Here is a 21830-nt window from a genome sequence, read left to right as displayed (position 1 = left end):
GTTATTATGCACTGGCTTACTCATATTTAATAGGTTCAGAAAGGGATTTCATACATCCATGTGGTGAGCAGAAAGCTGGTAACTCCAGATACTAACCCAACTAGATAGTTTTGAATTATTCAAAATAAAAACTTGGCATTTTAAAACAAATAAAGGTTCACTGGTCCTTAATCAGCAATTCCAAAATCCCAAGTATACAAAACATCTAACATTTTCTCTTCTGTTTATGACAAATGCAATTATTGCAGAACCTGATCTGAATTTATGAGATTTTTTTTGTAGTTCTTAATATATTTAAGCGTGAAGAGTCAAATGTTTCATTCCACATAATGTACCAAATCCTACTGGGATATTTGTATAAAACAAAGTATATTCTTCTGAATTACTTTTTAAAAACTAAAAAACTGTGAATACTGAACCATAACTAGCTCCAAGAGTTTCAAATAAGTGATTAGGGACCTGTATTATACATTTGGCAATCCTGAAAACATCTAAACAGTCCCTTTACTTTAAAGACTTTCAAAACCAAATTCAACTTCAGATTAAACTCAATATTAATAAACTGTAACCCACTGGCTTTCTAACAGGTCAGAATTGAAATAAATCAACTTTTATATTACCACTCAAAATATAACAAAATAAACACACAAAAAAACTTTTCCTCTTTTGTATATTATAATGTAAAATACTGAGTTTTGCTAAAAAGAAAATTTCCTTAGTAAAGGCACTTGTGTCCTTGCTAAATAGGTGAACAGTCACTGATGTGAAAAACATGACAGGAAGGAAGAAAAGAACTGACCAAGAAAATAGTCACATTTTATACTTGTTTAGCAGGCTTTGATCAGTAATGAAGAATCCATAGTGGAATATTTTTATAAGGAATCATGTAAAAGTTTCAAGGGAAGAATAAAAGGCTATGAAATAACTTTTTTCCCCCCTTGGTACCTGGGATTGAACTCGGGACCTTGTGCTTGCAAGGCAGGCACAGTGCCACTGAGCTAAATCCCCAGGCCTGGTATGAAATAACTCTTAAGTAGCTAATCTTATAACAGCTCAACAGAAAATAAATGTTAAGTTTTGTGCAGCTTCAGTTCTCTAAACACTTCCCACACTTTCTCAGAATGTCAAAATGTTTGTGTTTTAGGGGATGGAGATGTAGCTCAACAGCAGTATGCACAAGGCCCTGGGTTGGATCAAATGCACTGTAAAAAGTTAAGCCCCAAAATAATGTCTGGTTTGACAAAGACTGCTTCAGATTACCTTCATAAAATGGTTCTCAAATATTAGTTAGGATGAATATAGGGAGGGAAAGTAGAAACAATGATTACTAAGTGCTATGAGATGTGGGTGCCATTTCCATAATTTTTGTTCCATCTTCACAATCATGATGAGTCCAAAGGGGTAGGGGTAGTGGGAGGGGCAGGGGAAAGGAAAGAAGGGAAAGGAAAAATGATGAGAAATGGAAAAAATGGAAATAAAGTCTTTGTAAATAGGGAAGGTTGGAGGGCATGAAGGGAGGGCTAGGAATGGGGAAAAAATAAGAACCAAGATGCATTATGTAAAGGTACAATTCCCAATGAGAAATGTAATTGTGTTGTATACCTAAAATGTACCAATAAAAGAATTTAATTGAAAAAAAATAATATATTACCTTCATTATGTATAAGGAAGGGAGGATATAGAAGAGCATTTAAAAGCTTGTCCAAATTGTGATATGTAAATGAAATGAGAACTCAAGCTCAGCATTCCTAGTTACCAAAGTCCAACTTTTTCTTTTTTTTTTTTTTCTTTTTGGTATCGGGGATCTAATTTGGGTCCTTGCACTTGTGAGACAGGCGGTGGAACCACTGAGCTAAATCCCCAACCCTAGTCCAACTTTTTCTACTGTTGCTTCATAGTTAGCATTATAATAAAAAATACAAAAATTTTAAATATAAAAGCAATAACAAATTTTAGTTAAAGCTTGCCTTCCTGTAAGAACAAACTTTGCCACAAAAGATGCAACCAACAGTGATGATAAAAAGGAAAAAAAGGGGGGCTGAGGATTTAGCTCAGTGGCACCGCACCTGCCTTGCAAGCTGCAAGGTCCCGAGTTCAATTCCCAGTACCAAAAAAAAAAAAAAAATGAAGATCTTTACAGGTAAACATAGCAGGTATAAGCAAGATTACATGCTGAAACTGATGACAGTACTCAGGAAAAGGGCTGGCAGGGTAAAGATGAAGACTTACTTCTTAATTAAAATCTTTTCTAACTGTAATATCAGTACTTGGGAGGCTGAGGCAGGCAGACTGTAAGTTCAAGGCCAGCCTGAATGACGTAACAAATTTAAGGTCAGTCTGCATTACATAGCAAGACCCTGTCTCTAAAAACAAAACTTCTCTGATAAACAGAATGCTCTTCACACAAATACACATTTCTTTTGAAGTTTTGGTGTTTTGTTAGTAATGAGTCTATCTCATACTATAATCAAGGATACTAAAAGAGCTATTGAGGATTTAACCATTTAAACTTCCTTATTAAAAAGACTCAAAAGATACCATATTACTTTTTTTGTCATTACCTCATGTTGGCTTATATGAAACAAGAGAAATGAAGAAGCACTGAGAGAGTTTATTATGAAGTGGTGGTAGAAAGAAAGAAAAGAAAAAATTAACAAGAGAAGTTTCCAGAGAGTGGGACCTGATAGAATTAGCTAGGTGGCTACTTACTTTCTACAATGAAGCTATTCCCATTTTACCAAAAATAACATAAAAATTAGTAATAACTGAAGGTTTGCTATAAAATGATAAGATGTGTCAAATAGAATATGCAGTTAAATACAGTAGATCTTAGTATTCAGTGAACACTGAAGTTCCTCAAAGACTAGAAGTATATACGCCTTTATTCCCTATCACTTCTCCTTACTCTTTCCCAGAGTGTAGATTATACATAGGAAAAAAATAAAAGTGAAATATACTGATACAAAACAAACTGATTAATTTAATGAGTAACAGTGTACTTGAAAGTGGTCGATGCTACAAGGCTATTTTTCACCGTTCTTAAAATAACTTACTGAATGCCTGAAGAAACTACAGATATAAAAAGAAATAATTACTATCAAGTTCACATTAAGAATTCTTCAATGCATTTCATAATTATTATAAAAAGCTTAACATACTAATAAACATGGCCATGTCCAGTGAAAATATTTTAAGATCTTCAAATTTATGTTTGTAAAGAAAGAGGTATATATCACATGTAATCACTACCCTAGAATTAAAAAAAAGAAAACAGAAGTACCTCCTGTTGCTAGACTCACTTACCCAGAACCAGAGAAAAAATAGGTAGGGGAAGAAAGGAGGCAAATAAAACTGGAAAGTGACATCAAAAATCAAAATTTGTTACAATTTAATAGTTCTAGAAACTTTTGGGGAAGTTAAAAAAAAAAAAGTATAAATGGAATATTTCTAGTGGAGGGTCCATGTGACCTTGTTCAACTCATTTCTCTAGGTCTCAGATTCCCTATCTGTAAAATGAGAAAGTTGTACCACAATATCTCTTTCATGTACTTTTCAGTTCTTTAAGTCTTATGATTTCATGTGAGAAAAGGAAGTTAATATGCACTAAAAAGTACTCCCAAGGATTAAAGAGATATTTAATTAACTTTGCAATCAGTGTTTGGAAATATGAAAACAGGCCCTCAAGTATCCCCCAATGCCAACTTTAACAATAATAATGTAAGTGACTTACACTACCAATACCAACAGTACAAGCCTTAAGTCCTGAATTCTGGAAGCAGAAGGTCACTACACACAAGAATGAAAAATAATTCCTTCCCTTTCTGTGGATCTGTTAAACTGGAATAAAATTTGACAAAGGTAGAATTTGTTTTCAGTGTCTTTCAACCTCTCCCCAGAACTCTCTAAATCCCCAATCCTGACAGTCTATGTCTGAAGTGATGCATTTAATGAATCCCAGCTTTTGACAGCTCTAGACACAATTTCTGAATCTAGTTTTTAAAAAAACAATGTTTTGGTTTTAATTTTTCTCCAAAGAAATACAATACTGTATTTCCACTGAAGACGCTGGCTAATCAGGAAGAGGAAGATCCTTAAATGCAAAGATCATTTATAAGCAGGGCTTATCTAAACTTAAGCACCTTTACCACTTTAATCACACACACACACACCCACACCAAAATAATTTGTATTGCCAGATTCCAAACACAATTATGTCAACAACAACCTCCCTACTGGTCATTCCTTCCACCTGCAATGCCACTTGCCATCCTCCTGGGCCTAACAGTCAACCCTCACTGATTCTGTTTACCACAGACCCAACACACCTTCCTTTATGAAACTTTCTGTATGTATAGGGCATAATTACTATTTCTACTGTCCTCTGCACTGATCTCTTTTATACAAAAGTTAGCCTTCTACAATGTTTTGTCTTTCACATTATACTGTAAGCTAATTAAGAACTGCCATTATGTCTTACAACCTCTGTACCCCTCAAAACATGTTTTATAATGTCTAATATGTGGTGAGCACTAAATAGATGCTTACACCTTTGTGAATCTGAAGAAGTCCACAAAAACTCACTAGGAGTAATAATAAATTGATGTCTACTCCACACTCACTACTTCTGAAGTCTTACCAAGACAGAAATATTAAATTAAAAATAAAAAACCAATATACCCCAAGCAAAGAAGGCATAGGGAATACTTTATCCTTTTTGCTAAAGATTTAAATGCCTGTTGGTGTCAGAATCTTACAACTTTTTTGTATTAGTACACCTAACTTTATATAACTCTTTTCTATTGTATAATTTATATGTCCATATAAGAAAAATAAAAATCAAGTAGAAAAATAGCATGTCATTATTTAAAAGTTAGAAAATGGTTCATATTTTAGGAAGGAAAAACACTCTTCAAGGACCAAGTGATTTAAGTATTTTCTTTCTTCCTTTTCTTCTTCCTCTTTTTATCTCTACTCCCAAAGTCAAAAGACAGAAAATTAAAGAGGTCAACTAGCTCTATCAAGTAAGCAATCTTTAAATTCCTACCCCAGACAAAAGAAACTGCTAATTTAACAATTTTAGATAACTGATTTATATTATATACGGTTAGAGAATATTCCTAATAGCTGTTTCAATCAACCAACAGACACAGAATAAACAAAATTACATCCATTCCGAAGCATACCTCTACAGAAGATGGCTCAATGTTTTAATAGAAGGTTTGCTGCAGACTACACTTCAAATAACCACAGGGTTACAAGTTCAAAGAAATGCTGGATGCCAAGTCATTTAAAGAAGATCAAGTAACATGAATCTACACCAACACTTTTACCTCAATGCTACACTTTCTAAATGATCTAACTGCTCTCAATTAGACTTCAACTAATTCTTTTAGGAATACAATTTAGTTAAAATATATCTTTTATTCTACTTTAACAAAAGAATAATTTTCACATATTAGTTATTTTAGAAAATATTCACAATCATACAAATAAGAAAACATACTTACAGATTGTATATCTTGTAATGGTTTTTATGCTTTGAATCCAAAAACCTTAAAACAAACAAAAATCCACCATTAACAAAAATGATTTAATACGTACTTGAAATTACATTAATACAATGAAGAACCAAAAGACAGATTCTATTTTTCTTAATCTCAAATATCATTAAGTAAAAATAAATAACCCAAACATATATTCGGCCCTCCGTGGGTTTAAAATAGCAATCATATCATTCTGAAATAATTATCACATTACATAGATTTATACAATCTGAAGTAAAACCCGAGCTTTTCATAGAATGAGTATTTTCATAAACTGCTGTCTTCAAGCTAACGTAATGTGATTGAATTTTTTTTTTTTTTTGGTACCAGGGATTGAACTTGGGTCCTTGCGCTTGCGGGGCAGGCGGCAGAACCACTGAGCTAAATCCCTGGCCCAATGTGATTGAATTTTAATAATTTCTTGAAAAAGGAGCACTAGCATTTAATTAAAGTTTGCTTTGTTCATACAGATTTGCAAGAAAGTCACAAACCATCGTGTACTCTAACCCTGAAAGTTCAACCATCACTTTCTTTCCAACCAAACCCTTTCGATATTTAAAAGATACAAACAGTAGCTATTAATTCTGAAGGAGTTTATTAAGCATTTTCACATGAATATTCTCATTCATCCCTCACAAATATCTGAGAGGTAGAGTTTATTCACATTTTACAGAGAAGGGAAGTAGGTCTCAAAGAGATTATTGGACTTGCCCAAGGTGACACAGCTAATAAATCACAGTCAAAACTGAAGAACAACAACAACAAAAAAAACTGAGGAACACCCTTTCATGACAATTATTTATGAAATTGTTAAAACAACAATTATAGGTATCACAAAAATACACACACACACCTATTTAATCTTCAACACTACAACACTATAAGGTAGGAAACAAAAGGGTCAGAGGAGTATAATTTTGAGAACAAACAGAAAAGACAGAGCCTTAAAAAAAAAAAAGAAAAATTCCAAAATGAAGGACATGAGCTTTAAAATTGAAAAGTGCATGAATATCCAGCAAAACTGATGAAAACAGGCCTAAACAGAAGCATATATATCTTTGTGAAATTTCTAAAGTGCCTCCCCCCAAAAAAGACAATCCTAGCTAGATGCTTGTAAAGAAACAGGTTTCATAAAAAGAATTTGGAATCAAAATGGCATTCCCCTTATTAATAGCAATATTAACAGCTTTTTTAAAAAAAAATGAAATCTTCTGATTTTGAGAAAAAATTGTTTTCAGCCTAGAATTCTACATGCCAAGATAGACTATAAATCATGAGTATATATAATAAAGGCATTTAAAAATAAGAACAATCTATAATAATTCTGCTTCCTATACATTCTCATGAAGTTACTGAAAGATGTGCTCCACAAAACAAGAGTGGGAACCCATGAAGGAAGATGACAGATTCCAAGAACTGGAGAATCCAAAATGCAGGAGAGGAAAAGAATCCCCAGGATGATGGAAAAAGAGTGTCTAAGTAGACTGCCACTGAGCAAGATTAAAGAACAATTAATCCAGATTAGGGAAAACTAGAAGGCTCCTGGAGAAGAGAAAATTGATAGAATACCAAATGTGCCCAAACATGGAGGTTTATATAATTAGGGGTATGTGTATGAATCAGTTAAAATTAAGAACGTAGAAAACTAAACAAGTTAAAAATAAGGAAATTAACTAGGACAGGAACATTGCAAGGAAAAATGTTACAATTTACTATATTGCTTAACTGTGAATAACATTTACATAGTTATAATCACATAAAAACTAAATATTGATATAACCAAAATTACAGTGTAACTACTGAAAAGAGAGAATGGGTAGAGAAAAAGAACCCATGAATTTGAATATACAAAATTATGTGACACAGCAGTACAAGCAGTACAAGCAGCACTTAATAATTCTGTCACTAACAGAAGTTATGAAACTATATATTATATTACCACTATTGCAGATAGGCTACGATCCATAAGGCACCTTTCATATATGCCTTGCTTTGAGTGTGGAAGGTCTTCTCTGGCAAAGCAGAAGGAAATGTAACTCAAGTGGAACAAAGGTTTCACTGAGGTAAAAAAGAAGAGATCGTAGATCTAGGTTGCTAAGGCTGCTGAAGTTTGTAGAAGGAACCAGGAAAGAGGTAATGCATAAGAAAAGGAAGAAAGAAGTTTGCATGGATTTCACCTCAGGTCTTTGACCAAAACAGAAAAGAAGTAATACCTAGGAAGAGGGAGAAAGAAATCTGCATAGATTTCACCTTAGGTCTTGACGAAAGGCTGGGGTGCATATGTGTAGGATCTGAAAGCATAATGATACACAGAGGCAGTACAATATAGGGAGACACTGGAATTCTGACACAGCCAGAGAGGAAATTATCTCACTAAACATCCCAAATATTCAGCTGAAACCTCAGAAAGGCCATATCTTAGAAGTAAGCCCCTGACAGGGGAATTATACCTGTAATTCCATTACTCAGGAGGTTGAGGCAGGAAGATCACTGTGAGTTTGAGGCCAGCCTGAACTACATAGTGGTTCAAGGCCAGCCTAAACTGCATAGTGAGATACCATTTCAAAAGATCAAAAAAAAAGTAAGGCCCTAGGACAAAAAAATTCTGAAATAAGATTACCTTAACAAAGAAAACCAAGTTTAACAATATGAGATCAACCTTTAATTTAAATGTCTACCAAAGTGAAAAAAGCAGCACCTTATAGAAAACAACTTTCTGATTCCCTGCAACATTCAACTTCCAATTAAAATTATTAGAAAAACAAAGCAGGAAAAAAGAAAAAGAAAAAGCAAAAACATGATCCATAGCCAAAGGAGGGAAGAAAAAGCAGTCAAAAGAATCAGATTCCAAGATAAACCAATTTTTAGAATCAGCAGATGACTTTAAGGCAGCTATTATAAAAATGTACAAGGATAAAAAAGACAATGATTACAATGAGTAAAAAGTTCCAACAAAGAGATAAGACAATACAAACAACAAAATCTCTGGGCCTCCAAGAACACTATTTGAGAAGAAAATTCTACTAATGGTGTCAACAGAACACTGGAGATTGCAGAAGAAAGGCATGGCAGATTTTATTTTCTATAATTTCACTTAACATTTATCAAGAATCTGCCACATGACAAGCATTACCTACAGGATGGTAACACAACTCCAAGGACTGACAAAAGCAACTATGAAGGAGCTTGAGAAACCCACTGGAGAATCTACTTTTCAGGTGTCCCATTCAGAAAACAGCCTAAGGGCACTGGACAACTTGTAATGACCCTAAAATGTTTATGAATCAAAAAAAAATTAGCATCTGGAAAAGCAAAATAATTATTTGCTGCATTTTCTGTAGCTCACAATCTGGTAACCATATATTGCATGGTATAACCAACGTTTGCTCTTGGAGCCTGAATAAAACTTTTAACTGCTACTGCTATTACTAAGACATGGAATTAGTTGTTCTTTTTGAACATACAAATCACCCCAGCTTCAATTCTACTAAAACAGGCAAACTCCAAACAATCTAGTTAACTACTGCCTCCTGATCACTAATTTTTTTAATTATCAGCTATATATCTAAAATAGGGAAAGCAACCATATGGTGAAAAGGTACCTGTAGTGCTTAGCTGGATAGTACTACTTTCTCTTACATTATCTGAAGTTAAACAGAAAAGCCAAAATAACAGTTCTGTATGATTATAATGAAAAATAGTGATTCTCAGTACCCAAGAAAATCTATTGTCTCTGAAGAAGTATAAAACTGAAAGGAAAAGAAATAAACCATCCAGGAAGTAACCTGGGAAGTTGCTAAACAAATTTAGAAGACTATCAAAAACAGTATGAACAAGAAACTGCCAACAATGCTCCAAAGTAGTTGAATCATTTTGTGCTTTTATCACATCCCTACCAGCCTGTTAGCCCATGTTTTACCTATTCCAGTAAATATGAAACATGTCATTGTTTTAATCTCCATTTCCCTGATGACTGACTGTAAATCTTTTAATATACTTATTAATCATTTATGTATTTTCTTTTGTAAACTATCTATTCATATCTTTTGCCCTTTTCTTTATGGAGTTATCCTCTCACTATGAAGCTCTAAGCACATCTTTATATACTGTAGATTCATGTCCTTTGTTAAGAGATATATTGTGGCTATTTTCTCCAATGCTGTCATTTTCCTTTCATTTTCTTCTGTCTTTAAAACAGCAGTTTTTAATGTTCAATTTGTCCACTTTTTCTTACACGGTAACTTTTTATGTCTAAGAAACACAAACAAAAGATTTATTATGGCTAAAAAAAAAATCTCTAAACCAAAAATCACAGTTTTCCTCTATGTTTTTATTTTGAAGTTTTATAGCTTTAGATTATACTTTTACATTCTGGCCTATAATCTACTTCAAGTAAATTTTTATATAAAATGAGACGTACAGATCACGGTTTATTTCATTATGGTGTTCTAGCATCATTTGTTGAAAAGACTATCCTCACCCTACTGAATAGCCTCAGCAGCTCTGTCAAAAAATCTAAGTTTCCTGGTGCATTAGTTACTTTTCTTTCATTGCTGAGACAATACCTGACACTCAAAGTGAAAGGGGAAACCTTTATTGGCTTACAATTCCTAGAGGTTCAAGGCAGGGTGGCAGACGGGCAATCATTCATGGCGGTGTATGACAGCAGAAGCAACAAGAGACCTTAACAGTATCTTTCTGTCCCTTTTATCTTAGACTGCTTAGAGTGGGTAGCACTCACATCTTAATCCTAGTGCTCTCAGGCCTAGCATTGCACCATGAATCAATCCCACATTGTAGATTCAGCCACCTCCAAAAAAGCGTGAGGCTTGAAGCGGGGTGCGTAATACCTGGGATATCTATTCTGACATTGGTCTATATTATCCCACAATATTACTCATAAGTATTAAGCCAACAGAGAATATATGTTCACAAAAATCTTACTTAAGAATAAAATCACAGCTGATCTTCCATGTCTGTGGTTTTACATCTGCTGATTCAACCAATTACATATCAAAATAAATTTTTGTGCATGTATTAAATATGTAGACTTTTTCCTTGTCATTATTCTCTATACAATGTAGTACAGCAACTACATACATAGTATTTACATAGCTAGGTATTATAAATAATCTAGAGATGATTTAAAGTATGAAAGGACTGCACTGATTATATGCAAAGATGTGCATTGTGCACAAGGGACTTGAGCATCAGCACATTTTCATATCAGCAGGAGAGGCAATGTCATAATTATCAAGAGAAGACTGTAATCATATAGACAAGGAAGAATTTTAAAAATACACTGAGCGATAAGTCAGACAGTAAAATAGTGCACACTGTATGACTGTACTTACATGAAGTTTCAGTACAGGCAAAACTCGTCTACAGTGATGGAAAGCAAATGAGAGGTTCCCCAAGAATAACTTTAAATGATCATGAGGTAACTTTTTATAACAGAAATGTTCTAAATCTTTTTTTTGTGTGTGTGTGTACCAAGGACTGAACTCAGGACCTTGAGCCTACAAGGCAGGTGCAGTGCCACTGAGCTAAATTCCTGGCCCAGAAATGTTCTAAATCTTGATTATGGTGGTAGTTACAAGGGTGAGCCGGTATACTTAATCTCAAACTTACTGAACTATACACTTTAAATGGGTACATTTTATTACATAAAATTATACCTCAATAAAGTTTTTTTTAAATAATTATGAATAGCCTCTGATTTATAAATATCAGTTAGCAGAAAACCTTTTTTTTAAATCTCAAATTTACTTTAATACTAGAGGACAACAAAAGAAGAACTGTATCATCTTCTGGATTAAAACTTTATAGAATAAGAAACAGCCAGGCACATGTGCCTATAATCCCAGCACTCCAGAGACTGAGGATCACTTTGAGTTCAAGGCCATCCTGAACTGTATAGCAAGATTCTATTTCAAAAAACAAAAAAACAAAAAACAAAAAACAAACAAACAAAAAAAAACAGCAGTGATTGTCTACAAAAGAACTATTCAATAGCATTTTCCACAATGATCGAAATCTTCTACAAGTGTGCTGCCCAATACATATATAGCCTCTGAGTATTTGAAATGTAGCTTGTACAAATGAGTAAATCAATTAATTATACTTTAAATTTAAATATAAATAGCTACATGTGGCTAGTAAGTACTATGTTGGAAACAGAGATCTAACAGATATATATCTATGAAAAATTCCACTAGAACACAATATACATGCCTACTTGTTAGGGAGCAGAAATGAGTACAATTTTGGAATAGAGCATAAAATTGAGAAGAAACAGGGTAAAAGTACAGCAAAAATTAGGAACTTCCCAACTTTTAGCAGTATAAAATTTTCAAACAAATTCTTGATATGTTTCATTAATTTTCTTTTATCATTAGAGTACTAAAAATAAAAAAAGGGAATTACAACTCTGGCATTATTTCCAACAAGTTTGAGAAGAAATACCAGGAAACAGGGAGAAAGTGTTCATATAATTTTAGAGCTCATGTCAGACAAGGAAGGAAACACTGGAATACTTAGATATAATACAGATCAGGGAAACAAATCGCAAAGCTTCATTTAAATAACAGGCCAAGAAGTCATAACTCACTCTAAGAGACTACAGTGGATTTAACAACTAAAATTCTACACCAACAACTATAAATTAATCTAGTTTTTAAAAAAGCAAAGGAAGAAAAACAAATTTTTTATGAAGACCAACCAATTTAACTGCAGAGCTCAGATTTAAAAGGTTACATATAACAGCCAATCGGGGAGGAGGAGAGAGAATTACAGATGAATACAAAACAACAGTATAGACAAAGAAACATAAAAATAGTAAAAATAAAGGGGGGGCTTAAAGAACAATAAAGAAATTAAAATAAATTAGAATTCCTCAAGTTAGACAGCTGTATAATGTTAGAAAAGGAAAAAAGTAAGAACTCCTAAATTGTCTTTTCATTTCCAACTTCCCTGTCCAGAAGAATCTTCTGATTCAGTAAGTCAGGAGTGGTGGGTATATGATAATGCCTATGGATTAAAAGTGCTATTTGTTAATTTAAGAAAACTATTTCTTTTTTTTTTGGTACCAGGGATCGAACTTGGATCCTTGCGTTTGCAAGGCAGGCAGCAGAACCACTGAGCTAAATCCCCGGCCCCAAGAAAGCTATTTCTTAAAAAGTATTTAATGATTACCAAAAGAAAAATCTTTGCTATTCTACAATTATACATATGAATAAAGCAGATAGTTACCATTAATTTAAAACAAAAAATAACCTATCAATTTCTTTAATCTATCACTGTATATCTGAATTTTATCACAAAATTCAAATAGCAAAGAGAGACAAAGTATTATGAAATTGCAGAAAGGGTAAAATTAGTTTTCTTATCAGAGAGTTCATAAAAATTATTAGGGAAAAAATCTAAAAGAAACATAAGTTGTTATACATATAAACACACTCACAAAATATATAAAGATAATAACAGCAAAAATTGCCTAGCCTCATGACTGAAGAAACTCACTGAAATCACAACATACTACTTTTTGCCAACAAATTGCAAAAAGTTAAAATTGACTATATTCCATTAGCCGTGGTTGTTGAGGGAGGGAGAAAGCACTCTCAAACATGTCAGAAATAATATATCATTTTTGAAGGCTAAAGTTTAAACCATGGATTCAGCTGACTTAGCAATACCACAACTAAAAGTTTGCCTTAATTAAGAATATTTTCAAAAGAACACCAAGATACATGTTAGCAGAGCACTGTTTTCAATGGCAAAAACTTGAAACTAGTATCCATCATATAGCACTGTTAGGCATGAAATGGAATACAAGGTAGCTATAAAAAAAACAGGTATATAGCTGGCCGTGGTGGTGCTCACTTATAATCCCAGTACAGGGGAAGGGGAGCCTGAGGCAGAAGATTACAAATTACAGCCCAGCCTGAGCCATCTAGTGAGACCCTGTTTCAAAATAAAAATTAAAAAGGACTCAGGGTGTAGCTTAGTGGGAAAGTCCTAGGTTCAACTCCAGGAACCACCAAAAAAAAAAAAAAAAAAAAAATGGGTAGAGCCAGGCACAGTGGTATAAATCTGTAATCCCAGTTACTCGGGAAGACTAGCCTGGGCAATGTAGTGATAAAGTGGAATAGAAGAAATAAAGATATAGAAAGGAGATAAGGAAAATATAAAAATTGTTCTTTTAAGAAAAATTCCAGCTTTAGAACACAAAAGTTACCCAAGGGTGCAATGCCTTTTTCCTGTCCAGAAAACTCACTCCTAAAAAATTCCTAAGGATCTTCTACAGATACTATAAACAAGTAAAATAGGTCTGTGCTTTTCACCTGTAAATTGAGCTTGTACTTTTCCTCTCACAAAACCTCCATCCTCAAGGAAATGCACTATTAAGTAGGCAACATATCTCTAAACTTCAAATACACACAAGTGGTTTACACTCTAACACAGGCCACCAACTGGGTAGCCTGACAGACAGTAGAAATATACATACTAGATGACCCATCTTGGAGACAACCTCAAAACCACATATAAATCTCCAACCCCAGTCTATAATGCACTTCCCTCTGGGTGTGTACTTCTTTAATTCTGCCTAATAAACCTTTCTAATACCTCTTACTGACGCATCTTGCAAATATACAACCTACCCTGTGGATAAGGGAGTTGGTATCCCCATCTGCCATTTGGGGGACCTTCTCAGACCCCATCCAGTGACAGCAAGACCCTGTCTTGAAATAAAAGGGCCAAGAAGTAGTTCAGTGATGGAGTGCTTTTATCTAGCATGTTCCAGGCCCTGGGTTCAACTCCTCAATACCGCAAAATAAAACAAAACTGGTAGATGTCCACGGCAATATAAAAGTTTCCCAAGATATACTCATTTTAAAAAGCAGGGTGTAGAATCGTAGGTAGCATCTCCCCATAGACTTTCTTTTAATGGGTAAACAATGAAGTTCTAACTTTTTAATTGTAGGCATCTTTGGGGAAAAAGTCTGAGAATGGAATATAAAGTAGAAAAAATCTGTAGAGGACATATGTTATCTTTAGGCTGTTTAGGAATAAAATACCATTCCAATTTTTAAAGAAGTTAAAGAAGCTAGAAGCAGATACTTCTTTTTTCATCTTTCTCTCACCTCATGTACAGACCCAAGGTCAATTAGGCGCTTCTGCTTGGGACTGTGAATCCCACTGAGTGTAGGCAAGGTATTGGACAGTGAGAGATTCTTCACAGACACCATTTAGAGGAGCTGAAAGTTCATGAGAAAGTCATCAGTACCCAATCGTGACAGTAGTACCTGGTACAGCAAGCACATGAGCAGCAATGTCTTAGGCAAACTGCTTTTGTTACAGAATCCTGTAGACCTTGCTTCCCTGGGTTTCCAGCTGTCTTTTAAAGTGGGTTCTCAAGCTGTGAGCTACCTAACACTTTTCAAAAGTCTTCCTTTCTGATTACGTCAATTAGTCACTTTCTGTCATTCGCAACTAAGAACCCAGACTTCTTTCTTTTCTTTTTCTTTCTTCTCTAGTTTCCTATAGTTTAAATGACGGTTACTGCAATCGGACTTTTTCTGTATGCTCACCACACCCTTAGTATTTGAACTTTATTTCTTATATAGTAGTGTAGTCAACAGCAAAACTGATAGGAAAATAATCTACAGTATTTAAAATAAATAGTACAAGTTTTGCGCAGTGGCAGTATCACAGCCAATGAGGTTTATCCAAGGCGCGATTATTGGTAATTGAAAACTAAAATAGTACAACACTTAAAAGAGGGGGTATATTCTCTCAAAAAACTAGAATATTACTTAAGCATTCACCACAGCTGCCCTTCCCACTTCCTCCTCTCCTCCCAAGGATTTCATGCCCATAGCTGGCTCATTGTTTTTTGAGTCTGACACAATAGCAAGGGGGAAAAAAAGCAAGAAAACAGCACTTTCCAACGGGAAATGGGAGATTTTGCCTATAGATATTTGGAAAGTAGAGACTAATAAATTACGCAGACAAAAGCAGAGAGGAAATAATCTCAAAACTTGAATAATTTAAAATATACCTATCTTTCAATATATATATGGCAAAACTAGCTTTCAAAAATAAGGAATAAATTAAGATATTCCCAAAAAAACAGAAGCTGAGGAAATATACTAGACCTGCCCTGCAAGAAACGCTAATAGAAGTCCTTGCAGAAATGAAAGAGCACTAGACAATGGTCATTTCTGCCTCATCCTTATGGGATACCTCTTTTCCCCAGTGGATACCTGAAATTATGGATAATACCAAACCACATCTGTATTTATGTGTTTCCTATTTATATGTGTTTTCCTACATATCTGTGATGAAGTTTAATTTATAAATTAGGCACAGTCAAAAGTTAACAATAATAAAATGGAACTATAATATACTATAATAAAGTTATACAAATGTGGCATCTCTCCAGAAAGAATAAAGACAAATATTAATATTTTTGGATCATAGTTGAGCACAAATTAACTAAAACCTCAGAAAGCAAAACCACGTATGGGGGGCTATTGTAACATGAAGCCATATTAAGAAATAAAGATCTCCAGTTCAATCCCCAGTACCAAAAAGAAAAAAAGAAAAAAGAAATAAAGATCAAGATCTCCGTGAAATTCATGAGCAATTATCAAAGCAAAATTATTACAATTTTTAGTTTGTAACTGCTTTTTGTTTTCAATATAATTTAAGACACTAATGCATTAAAAAAACAAGTATTAGTCCTTGTAGACACAAAACATATGGATAATTTTGTGACATCAAAAGCTAAAAGGAAAGCAGGGATGGAGCTGCATGGAAACTTAGTTTTTGTGTTACTGAAGGCAAACTGTTCAATTGAAATTAGTGTTGTAACTTCAAAATGTTAAATGTAATCCCCAACTACAAAGAAAATAGTTATAGAATATAGACAAAAGGAAATGACAAGGGAATTCAAATAGTTCATTAGAAAAATATCAGCTAAACGCTAAAGACAATGAAGGAGAAAATGAAAAACAAAAAAGCTGTAAGGTATATAGAAAAGACACTGGAAAATAGAAAACATTAATTCCCTCCATATCAATACTACAATACTTTACATATAAATGGATTAAGTTCTCCAATCAAAAGACAGACTGGCACAATGCACACGAAAAACAAATCAAACTGTGTGCTATTCACAACAGACTTACTGCAGTTCCTCAGACACTAACAAGGAGAAAGGGAGAGGATGGAAAAAGGATTTTCTATGAAAATAATAACCACAAGAGACTTATAATAGCTATCTAATATCAAACAAAATAAATTTTAGAAGATATCAGACCAAAAAGACATACGTTAATAAAACTGTCAAAACAATAACAATCATAAACACTGAGACACCAAATGACAGACCATCTTGACTACTGAAGGGAAATAGTTCTAAAATAATTGTTGAACCCTTCAATACCTACCTCTAATAACAGAATGACCCAAACAGAATGTAGATAAGGAAACAAAAGATTTGAGCAGCAAAAGAAACCACCTAGACCTAACAAATATATTCAGAACACTCAACAACAACACATGTTCTTCTCAAGTGTACACAGGACATTTTCCAGAATAAACTATGTTAGGCCACAATCAATTCTCAACAGACTTTTAAAAATATACAATAAAGTATATTCTAACACAATATAATAACATTAGAAATCAGTAACAGAAGAAAAAGTGGGAAATTCACAAATTCACAAATTTGCAGAAGTCAAACACACTCTTAAATCACAAGGGAATTTAGAATTTACAAATACTGTAAGTAAAAACAAAAATGCAACATACCAAAACTTATGGGATACAGCAAAAGCAGTACAAAGACGGAAATTTGCAACAGCATACATTTACATTAAAAAAAGAACAACCAAACACAGTGGCTGTTCTAGTCACACCTCTAGTCCCTGGTACTCAGCAAGACCCTGTTACAAAAAGACGAAAACAAGACTAAGATGAAGACGATCAAGATGAAGCAGACTACAAAGACAGTATGACAATGACAAAGAAAAAGAAGAAAAGTCTGCAGTAAATAGCCTAACTTTACAACTCTCAAAAACTAGCAGAAGGGAATAACAAAGATTAGGACAGACAGAAAGTCAGAGGCTAAAAATAGAGATAATCAACTGTTATGGCTTGTGTCCTCAAAGCCTCATTCAGTCATAGGTGGGGCTTCTTCAGTGTTGGCTGGATCTAGAGTTTGTGATGGTGGGATTAAAAGTGTGTGAATACTGATTGGTTTAGCACTGCCCTAATCCCAGTAACCTAGATACCATATAAAAGGGACAGAAAGAAGCAGCTAAGGTTCGTTGCTTGCATGCACCTGTCTGCTTGCTGTGGACTGTTTCTCCTCTGTGATGCCCCTCTGCCATGCTACCCTGCCTTGGAGCCAGCCAACTATAAACTGAAACCTCTACAAACTATAAGCCAAATAAATCTTTCTTCCTTTAACTTTGAGTGTCAGGTATTTTGTCTCAGCAACGAGAAAAGTAACCAAGACATCAATGAAACAAAAAACTGGTTTTTTGAAGATTAACAATATTGAAAAACTTTATTTAGCTAAAATGACTAAAAAAACCCAAAGACTTAAACCAGTAAAATCCGAAGTAAAAATGGGGACATTAATACTTGTTCTACAGAATTGTAAGAATATTGTAGTATGAACAACTTTATACCAACAAATCTGAATAATCTACATTAGAGAGACAAATACTGAGAAGCACAAAACCTGCCAACACTCAGTCACAAAAAAACAGAAAATCTGAATAGTCTTATACCTAGGTAAGGAGACTGAATATAATCAAAACCCTCTAGACATAGAAAAGCACTAGACTTGATGATTTCAATAGTGAATTCTATCAAACATTTAAAGAACACCAATTTTTTCAACTTTTCCCAAAAACTGAGCAGGTGAAAATACTTGCTAACATAACCTATGACACTAACATTGCTCTCTGCTAAAAATGCCCCCAAAAGTCTTATGCATTCAGAGGTGGGGTTTGGGAAGGTGATTAGATGGTACTCATCATCAAAGGACTGACCCACTGAGGAGTTCATAGCTGAATGTGCTGTTAGGAGTGGGGCCTAGATGGAGGAAGTAGCAAAGGTATAACCTAGAAGGGCATATTTTGTCCCCAGTGCCTTTCTCTCTTAACTCTGATCCCTCTGCTACCTAGCTGACATGCCTTCTGCCATGTTTCTACCTTGAGGCCAGAGACCATGGACTGAAACCTTGGAAACCATGAACTAAAATAAATCTTTCCTCCTTTAATTTGTGTTATGTCAGGTTATTTTGTCCCAGCAATGATAAGCTAACTAACACATCCTGACAGCAAAGTCTGAGAAAACGCTACATATCCTTTATGAATACTGCTGCAAAATAAACACAATATCAGCAAACTGAATTCCACGCCATACTAAAAGGATTATACACCTGAACCAAGTATAATTTATTCCTAAAATTAAAAAATATTTCAAACATAAAAATTAATGTAACAGAAAAGGAAAACATGGTCCTCAATTGGTATAGAAAAGGCATTTTTAAAAATTCAACAGCTGTTCAGGATAAAAACATTCAACAAACTAAGAACAAGGTAAATTATCCAATATAATTAAGGACTATATATAAAAAAATCCATGACACATAAATGATGAAAGACTGAAAGCTTTTCCTCTAAGGTGGAAACAAGATAGGATGCCTCCCCTGCACCACTTCTATTCAAATAGTATTGAATATTCAACAGAGAACAATTAAAAGAAAAAAATTGGAAAGGAAGAAGTAAAACTGTTTGTAGATGATATGACCTCATATGCAGAAAACCCCAAGAACCCTCCCCACAAGAAAAACAGAATAGATGAATTCACCAAAGGATATAAAATTAATACATAAAAATCAGTTGCATTTCTATTTAACAATGAATAAAAAAATTAAGAAAATGATTAAATTTAAACTAGCACTCCAGTAAATAAAATACATAAGAATTAACCAAGGAGATGAAATACTTCCACAGTGAAAAATGCTGCTAAAAGAAATTAAAAAGACATAAGTGAAAAAACATCCCTTGTTTGTGGGGACTGAAAAATATTAAGATAGCAATACTATGTAATGCAACCTACAATTAATGCAATCCCTACCAAGATCCTAACTTTTTTGCATAAGCAGAAAAAACCAACCTAAAATTCATAAAGGACCCTGAACAGCACAATTATTCAACAGTAGAACAAAATTGGAGGAAGTATACTCTGATTTCAAAATTTTTAACAGTAATGAAAATAATGTGCAGAAAATAAAGGCAGAAAACTTGCATATATGGTCAAATTACTATTGGCAAGGGTGCCAAACCAGTTCAATGGGAGAGAGAACAGTCTCTACAACAGATAGCACTGGGAAAATGAGATACCCATATGCAAAACTGTGAAGCCTTACCTCACACAAAATATAAAAATAAGCAAAAATGTATCAAAGACCTAAATGTAAGAGCTAAAACTATACAATTCTTAAGAGAAAACACAGGGACATTCACATTTCATGATATGAATTTGGCAATTATTTCTTGGACCTGAAACAAAAAGCAGTCAACAAAAGAAAACAGACAAATTAATGTCATTAAAATAGAAAGTTTGTGCACACTAAAGACACAGTAAAGTAAAAGAGCAATTCAAAGAATGGGATAGAATAATCTGCAAATCACAAATGTGATAAGGAACTAATATCCAAAACATAAAAACAAAAAAACTACCAAAACACAACAAAAACCAGCAAGCCACCCAATTTATAAATTGACAAAGGACTTGAACATTAAGTTTCTCATGATGATATACGAACAACCAATAAATACATAAAAATGCTCAGCTAGGAAAATGCAAATCTAAACCACAATGATACTACTTCATACCTATTAATATAGTATCATTTCAAAAGTAAAGCAAAATAAAAATGAGCAGTAATGCAGAGAAATCAGAATCCTTGTGCATGCTGGTAGCAATGTAAAATAGCACAGCTGTTACAGTGAAGTGTGTGTCCATTCCTCAAAAATGTAAAAACAAAATTATCATGTGTCCTAACAATTTCACTATTTTGGTATGTATCCTAAAGAACAGCAAGAAGACAAACATATTTATATACCTGTGTTCATAGCATTATTTACCATAGCCAAAAGGTGAAAACGAAATCATCAATAGATGAATGGATAAACGAAATATGGTCTACAATACATACAATGATGAATTACTCTACTTGGAAGGAAATTCTAGTGTATATTACAAGATGCATGAACACTGAAGACATTATGCTATGTGAAATAACTCAGCCATAAAAAGACAAATATTGCATGATTCTACTTTATGAGATGTGATAAAAAATATGGTGAATATTTAAATTTTAAAAATTTATTACAGTAAAAGACACACTATCATTCATCCTTGCCCCAAAATATTCTCCCTTGCTTCACACACTTATCCCATTGTCCTTGCCACTTTCTGAAGCACTCCTAGAAGTCTCTTAGTGTGTGCATTTAGGTATACTGTCATGCTGCACTGATGTCCTAAATTGATTAAAAACATTTACCTTTCATGATCATTTTGACTTTGAGGAAGAATGGAAAGTGACATAGGGCCAGATTCAGTAAGATGGATGAGACATGCCATAATGCTTTTATGAACCTGCCTTTCCACTGGATGATATTTAGCAGCAACATTCACTGTATTTTTTATCACAACTTGTAAAAACACTTGTGAAAGAGGACTACAGAATTGCTTCAGGAAGTGGTAAGAATAGTGGGACAAGGTGTTTGAAGCAAGGGGGAGTATTTTGAGGGGGATTAATGGCAATGTGTCTTTTACTGTAGTAATTTTTTTTATTTAAACATTCACTATTTTTGATCACACCTCTAGGAGGTACCTAACATACTAAAATGCATACAGACAGAAAGCAGAACAACAGTTACCAGTGGCTTACAGGATAAAAAAGGGTAGTTATTTAATGACCTTGGTGTTTCAGTATGGGATAATTTAAAACTCCTAGAGAAGGCCCAGGTGTGGTGGCACATGCCTGTAGGCCCAGCACTTGGGAGGCTGAGGCAGGAGGTTTGCCGTGAGTTTGAGGCCAGCCTGGGCTACATAGTGAGTTCAAGATCAGCCTGAACTACATAGTGAAACCCTGACTCAAAAAAAAAAAACCCAAACAACAAAAGAACAAAAAAACAAAAAAAACTCTAGAGACCGATAGTGGTGATAGTTGTATAACAAGAATGCACATAGTGC

At 34.0% G+C, this 21830-nt stretch overlaps 1 protein-coding gene and 1 non-coding gene across 4 annotated transcripts in view; one reads left to right on the top strand and one right to left on the bottom strand.

The window, feature by feature from the left end:
* The window catches only part of Pten (phosphatase and tensin homolog), an 86300-nt gene that overhangs the window by 33120 nt on the left and 31350 nt on the right, over window positions 1-21830 (bottom strand). For 2 of the 3 annotated variants that reach the window (XM_087184865.1, XM_021239126.2), the window contains one exon: window positions 5508-5552. In XM_087184865.1, coding sequence (XP_087040991.1) covers window positions 5508-5552 — 45 coding nt within the window. Of the gene's footprint in view, window positions 1-5507; window positions 5553-14686; window positions 14770-21830 lie in introns of those variants that run through there. The other variant, XM_021239127.2, reaches the window with a different exon arrangement.
* LOC147825640 (U4 spliceosomal RNA) lies at window positions 15232-15366 on the top strand. Its single transcript, XR_015440594.1, has one exon. It is a non-coding gene; the product is annotated as a U4 spliceosomal RNA (small nuclear RNA).

This window comes from Heterocephalus glaber, unplaced genomic scaffold, assembly GCF_053883595.1.
Source record: "Heterocephalus glaber isolate CG9 unplaced genomic scaffold, H.glaber_assembly_v1.0 deba00001497, whole genome shotgun sequence".
Lineage (NCBI taxonomy): Eukaryota > Metazoa > Chordata > Mammalia > Rodentia > Bathyergidae > Heterocephalus > Heterocephalus glaber.
This window is presented reverse-complemented; position numbering and strand designations above follow the sequence as displayed.